General features: G+C 40.3%; 1 protein-coding gene across 7 annotated transcripts in view; it reads left to right on the forward strand.

The window, feature by feature from the left end:
• Positions 1–7,092, forward strand: part of KIAA0319L (KIAA0319 like) — a 131,496-nt gene that overhangs the window by 80,575 nt on the left and 43,829 nt on the right. For 6 of the 7 annotated variants that reach the window (XM_023727245.1, XM_023727243.1, XM_004371957.2 and 3 more), the window contains one exon: positions 6,496–6,742. The exons of the other annotated variant lie outside the window; for it this stretch is intronic. In XM_023727245.1, coding sequence (XP_023583013.1) covers positions 6,496–6,742 — 247 coding nt within the window. The remainder of the gene's footprint in view (positions 1–6,495; positions 6,743–7,092) is intronic. 7 annotated transcript variants of the gene reach the window in all.

Genomic DNA, 7,092 nt, shown 5'->3' on the forward strand with positions numbered 1-7,092 from the left:
TTTTTTTTTTTTTGTCGTTGTAAATATATCTGTCACACAACTTTTGCCAATTCAACTTTTTACAGGTGTACAGCTTACTAATGGTAATTACAATAATCGGCTGTGCAACCCTACCCTTAATCAGTGTTATTTTTCCATCACTGTTGACCCCCCTTTTCCCTCTCCCTCCCACTTCTGGTGTTATGGATTGAATTACATCCCCCCAAAATGTGTATCAACTTGGCTAGGCCATGATTCCCAGTATTGTGTGATTGTCCACCATTTTGTCATCTGATGTGATTTTCCTATGTGTTGTGAATCGTAACGTCTATGATGTTAATGAGGCAGGATTAGAGGCAGTTACATTAATGTGACAGGTCACAATTTATAGGATTAGGTTGTGTCTTTAGCCAGTCTCTTTTGAGATATAAAAGAAGTGCACAGAGAGACAGGGGGACCTCATACCACAAAGAAAGTAATGCCAGGAGCAGAATGCATCCTTTGGACCTGGGGTTCCTGTGTGGAGAAGCTCCTAGACCAAGGGAAGATTGATGACAAGGACCTTCCTCCAGAGCTGACAGAGAGAGAAAGACTTCCCCTGGAGCTGGCGCCCTGAATCTGGACTTCTAGCCTACTAGACTGTGACAGAATAAACTTCTATTTGTTAAAGCCATCCACTTGTGGTATTTCTGTTATAGCAGCACTAGATAACTAGGACACTGGTAACCATTAATAAACTTTGGTCTCCATACATTTGCCTTTTCTTGTCTTTTTATATAAATGAAGTCATACGATATTTGTCCTTTTCTGATTGGCTTATTTTGCTAAGCATAATGTCTTCAAGCTCCATGCACACTGTAGCATGTATCAAGACTTCATTTATCCTACTCGCTGAGTAATATTCCGTTGTATGTATGTACCACATTTTGTTTATCCATCCATCTGCTGATGGACATTTAGGTTGTTCCCACCTTTTGGCTGTTGTGAATAGGGCTGCAATGAACATTGGTATACTTCTGTCTTCTTTTTTCATTGTTCAGCTTCTGCGTGGATATGAGGTGATTGAAAAGACCATAGCTTGGGTCAGGCACACCTTAGTCATGAAAGTGACATCTTTGCTTTTTAGAACTTTGGAAAGTTCCTGCAGCATATTTGCCCAGTGCAGTACGTCATTTGATTTCTTGACTGCTCCTTCCACGGGCATTGATTGTTGATCCAAGTAGCATGAAATCCTTGACAACTTCATTTTTTTCTCCATACAACTGCGTACTACTCAGCAATAAAAAGGAATGAACTACTGATATACAAAACAATATGGATGAGTAACAAAATAATTTTGCTTAGTGAAAGAAGTCAGACAAAAGAAAAAGTTCATACTGTGTGATTCCATTTATATAAAATTCTAGAAAATACAAACTGTAGGGACAGGAAGCAGATCAGTGGTTGCTTGGGAGGCTGGGGGTGTGAGGAGGAGCAAGAAGAAAGGATTTCAAAGAGCGTGAGGAATTTTTGGAAGTGATGGATATGTTCATTATCTTGATTGTGGTGGTTGTTTCATAGGTGTACACATAATGTCAAAATTGATCAGATTGTACGCTTTAAATATGTTCAGTTTATGGTGTTAACTATACCTTAATAAAGCTGTAAAAAAAAAAATGGGAAAAGAAAATATATGAATGGCCAATAAGCACGTGAAAAGATGTTGAGTATCATTAGTGATCAGGAAAATGCAAATTAAATCACAATGAGATCCTACTTTATAATCAATAGAATGGCAAAAAATAAAAACACCAAGTTGTGTAGTAACTAAGTGGAGCTCTCATACATTGCTGGTGGAAATGCAAAATGGTAGAGTCACTTTGGGTAATAGTTCACAGTGTCTTATTGTATAAGTTATTATGTAAGTTAAACATGCGTTTATAGATGGCCAGCAGTTTACCCAAGTATTTACCCAAGAGTAGTTAAACTGTAAGTTCACAGAAATATTTGTATTCAAACATTCATAGCAATTTTATTCATGATAGTTTTAGAGAACTGAAAAGAATTTAAATCTCAATAAATGAATGGGTAAACAAATTTTGGTATATCTATAATGGACTATGACTAAGTAATAAAAAGAAATGTACTACTGATTCACACAACAGCATGAATAAATCTCAGAAACATTTTGTTGAATGAAAGCAGCCAGAAACAAAAATAGTATGCATATGATTCCTCTATATGAAATACAAGAAAACCCAAACTAATCTACAGTAACAGAAAACAAATCAGTGGTTGCCTGAGCCTGGGGGTGGAGGCAGGCATTTACTGCAAAAGGGCACCAGCCAACTTTGGCAGATGAGAGAAATGTTCTCTTTATTGTGCTTATGTGGGTGTATACATTTGTCAAAAATCATGGACCTATACATTTTAAAGAGGTGCCATTTATTTTATAAATTATACTTCACTGAAGTTGATTTTTAAAAATCTGTACCACCACCCTTGTTTAGTCACTCATCATTTCTCATTTGGATGAATGCAGTGTCCTCCTAAATAGTATCCCTGCTGTTGCCTTACTTCTTTAAACCCATACAGCCTGAATTGTTGTTCTTGCTGCTGTTGTGTGCCATTGAGTCAATTATGACTCATAGCCACCCAGTGTGATGGAGAAGAACTGCCCCATTGGGTTTCCTAGGCTATAATCTTTATGGGAGCAGATTGCCAGGTCTTTTCTCCTACAAAGCAGCTGGTGGGTTCGAACCACTAACCTTTCAGTTAGCATGCAAGGTGCTTAACCATTGCGCCACCAGGGCTCTGTACAGCCTGAATAGTTCATCCAAAACGAAACCTGAAGCCAAAAACTATGAAGTTCATAGAAGAAAAAATAGGATCAATGCTAGAGGCCCTAATACACGGCATTAACAGGATACATACCATAACCAACAACAAACAAACTCCAGAAGATAAGCTAGATAACTGGGATCTTCTAAAAATTAAACATTTACGCTCATCAAAAGACTTCACCAAAAGAGTAAAAAGAGAACCTATAGACTGGGTAAAAATTTTTAGACATTACAAGTCAGACAGAAGTCTAATCTCTAAACTCTACAAGAAAATCCAACACCTCTACAACAAAAAGACAATCCAATTAAAAAATGGGCAAAGCAAATGAACAGACACTTCACCAAAGAAGACATTCAAGCGGCCAACAGACACATGGGGAAATGGTCGTGATCACTAGCCATTACAGAAATGAAAATTAAAACTACAATGAGATACCACCTCACCCTGGCATTACTGGCACAAATCAGAAAAACTGGAAATAGCAAATGTTGGAGAGGCTGCGGGGAGATCGGAACTTATGCACTGCTGGTGGGAATGCAAAATGATACAACCATTTTGGCCCTTCCTTGAGAAAGCTAGAAATAGTAATACCATACGATCCAGCAGTCCCACTCCTAGGAATATATCTTAGAGAAATAAGAGCCATCACACGAATAGACATATGCACACCCATGTTCATTGCAGCATTGTTCACAATAGCAAAACGATGGAAACAACATAGATGTCCATCAGCAGATGAATGGATAAACAAACTATAGTACATACACACAATGGAGTATTATGCAACAACAAAGAACAATGATGAATCTGTGAAGCATCTCATAAAATGGATGAAACTGGAGGCCATTTTGCTGAGTGAAATAAGTCAGTCACAAAAGGAAAGATACTGTAGGAGACCTCTACTGTAAAAACTCATGAAAAAGTTAACACACAAAAAGAAGCAATCTTTGTTGGTTACGAGGGATGGGAGTAGTGGGAGGGGGAAATACTAAATAGACAATAGTTAAGTAGTAACTTTGGTGAAGGGTAAGACAGTACACAGTACTGGGGAAACCAGCACAACTTGTACAAGGCAAGGTCATGGAAGCTCCATAGACACATCCAAACTCCCTGAGGGACTGAATTGCTGGGCAGAGGGCTGTGGGAACCATGGTCTCAGGGAACATCTAGCTCAATTGGCATAACACAGTTTATAAAGAAAGTGTTCTGCATTCTACCTTGTTCTTTTTTCTGAGTGTTCCTCAAACAGAGTTGTATCCAAGTGTTTGTCTTCAATTCCACTGATCCTGTCTTCCACCATTTCAAATCTGCTCCTCAGCCCTTCTGTGACACTGTGCATTTCTGAAATCTTGTTGTTTATCTTTTGGATTTCTAACTGTTGTTTTTGTATAATTTCTAGTTGTGAATTTATTTTGGCATTTTGTTCCTGCATTATTTTCCTGAATTCTTCCATTTGTTTTGTCTGTATTTTCCATGAATTTGTCTATTTTTTCCTCATTTTTGTCTGCTTTTTGCTTCAACTCTTGGATAATTCTGAGTATTAGAGATTTGGATTCCCTATCAGGTAGTTCTAGTGCCTTTTCTTCCACTGGAAAGTCATCTGGTGTTTGGATGCCTACCGGAACCATCCTGTCCTTTTTTGTAAATGTTTTGATATTGTCTGCTGTCTTCGGGGCATTCAGTAGTTATTTTTCTCATTTATTGATTGTAGATTTGTTTGTTTCGTCCTTTTTTTAAAATTATTTGGCTATGTCTGAGCAGGAGGGCTGTGTGTTCTTTGCTGTTTGCTCATCTGTGGACACGATACTTTTCGCCTCCTTCTCCAGTTGGCAGGGACAGTAGCTCAGATATGGTACAGCAGGGCGTAGCTGTAGAGGAGTTGCTGGGATGGGTTGTTTGTGGCATTTACTACAGCCACCAGGGCGGGTCAGTAATCAGTACAGGGCAGGTTCCGGTATGCCGTGCCTGTGCTGCTTGGTGGTGTGATGTTAAGGGCACGGTGCAGGTAGGCAGGATGGAGGGGGGAGATTGTGATGTGTGGAGGTAAGATGGATATGGGAGAGAGTAGAGAGGAACAGGAACCAAAAACATAAAAACAAACAAAAAAGAGTGCTAGGGGAGCTTGCTGTTGGAATGGAGAGATGAGAAACTATGAAATGGAGAGAAACAAAAAGGGGAAGAAGAAGAAAAAAGAAAGAAAAGAGTGAATAAATAAAAATTAGAAAGAAAAAAGAACAGCAAAGCTCCCAGAGATGCCACCGGTGCAGCTATGAGGTCTGGAGAAGTTGTTCCCAGGTGTCGAAGTATAGTGTGGCTAGAAGGTGTAGAGGTATTCAGCACCAGGTATTCAGGGGACAGGAAGAGAAGGAAGGTATAGAGAGACGTGAAACTGAGTAATGAAGAAAGACAAAAAGGGAAAAAGAGGGAAAAGAAAACAAAACAAATTAATAAAAAAAAAAAAAAAGAACAAGAAAAGCCCCCCCCAAAAAAAGAGAAACACGAAAAAAGAAATGCACTCAGGGATCTCTCTGTGCGTCTGCGCAAGCTGAGGGGGTAGGTCCCAAGCCACTTAGCATTGCCCGGCCAGAACGGGCTCTCAGCTCGAAAAAAGAAAAAGAAAACAAACAATTCAAAACAAACAAACAAAAAAAAGCCCCGGGATCCCACCAGCGTGGCAGCACAGACCGGCAAGCAGTTCCACACTTGAACGGAGCTCCGCAGCCCCTTAGGAAGAAGCAAATATGGCACATGGAGCCAGGCATTCGAGCGAAAGGAGGGGTAGGTGGTGAGAGGTAAGGAAGAAATCAAAAGAAGCGCAAAAAAGCAACACCAGCAGCCAACAAATGGCACTCGGGGAGTCGGCTGGTGCAGGTGGGTGGAATCCAAGCAGCCGATGCTTTCCAGCCAAGAGACTGTGGCCATGTGAAGCGGGGGAGGCTGAATGGGGGTGAAGAAGGGTGAGGGGTGGGAAAGTGTATATTGTCAATTACTGGTTGTTCTATCTCCTGCTGGAAGCTCCGTGAAGCTGTTTTCTCGTACTCCCTATTTGCTGGTCTCTGATAGGAGTCCAAGATGGCGGATCCGTGCTGCGTTAGCTGACAGTGGACCTCTGCATGAACCTCTCCTAGCTCTCCGTTCTCTGTCAGTTTCTCACTCCATTTGGTGCTTGGCTGAGTTCTTTATCTCTTCATTTGATATTTTAGGGTTTCAGGATTGCTGTTTTCTCTGTTTGGCTTAGTTTTTCAGATCTTTGCTGTGAAGGGACAGTGTGGTTCTTATGCCTAGAGCACCATGTTGCCGGAAGCCCCTCTTATCTTTGTTTTAAAGTAGTTATTTGACCGTTTGGTCTCATATAGATGATTTTTTAAAGGAGCACAGTACTCACAGATGATACTCTTTATTTTGTGAGCCAAGCTGTTATTTAGCTAAAAGGTGACCTCAGGGACTAGTTTCAGTTCAAGGTTTAAAGAGTATCTCGGGTCAATAGTCTCAGGGAGTCCTCCATTCTCAGCTGGTCCAATAGTCTGGTTTTTTGTTTTAGGAATTTGAGGTTCTGTTCCACATTTCTCTCCCATTCTATGAGACATTGGCACTTTTCAAAAAATTTTAAAGTGCAGTTATTTCATGAAACAATCTTGTATAACTGACTATGTAACTTTTGCCTACTCAAATGAAGTTTTTTCATTTCTTTAGGTCCACAAGGCAGTTACAATTTCCAGTCATTTAACCACAGACCTGACTGCAGAGATTCCTGAATGGCCAAAGAATATATCAGTCCAACCTGAGACTTTGGAAGATCCTGATAGTATACCCAGCACTCAGCAAGTAAAAAGTCCTGGGAAAACCCAGATTGCTACCACTCTGCCAGTGGCTCCCTCCTCCAGTTATGTTACCCCTACCCCCCAGGCCTCTTTCCAGAGCCCTTCAGTATCATACCCAGGTGAGTCTATGCTCCTGCTGTTAGAGATAGGATGGGAAAGTGGAGTATTTGATCACATGTTCCCTTTTAGAGGACAGAAGGGAGAGAGACATGACTTTTGAATACTGGAAGTTAGAGAAAAAAATAACCCCATCAGTGTTCTAATCATAGGACTTGGAGCCCTATATCCCTTTTTCAACAGCCCTCCCCGACTCCAGCCTATGGAAATTTATTTATTTAATTTTTTAATTGTACTTCAGGTGAAGGCTTACAGACCAAATAGTTTCTCATGAAACAGTAGTACACATATTTTGTATGATATTGGTTAACAACCCCACAACATGTCAACCCTCTCCCTTCTCCTTTTTTTT

Source organism: Trichechus manatus, unplaced genomic scaffold (genome assembly GCF_000243295.1).
Source record: "Trichechus manatus latirostris isolate Lorelei unplaced genomic scaffold, TriManLat1.0 scaffold00015, whole genome shotgun sequence".
Classification (NCBI taxonomy): domain Eukaryota; kingdom Metazoa; phylum Chordata; class Mammalia; order Sirenia; family Trichechidae; genus Trichechus; species Trichechus manatus.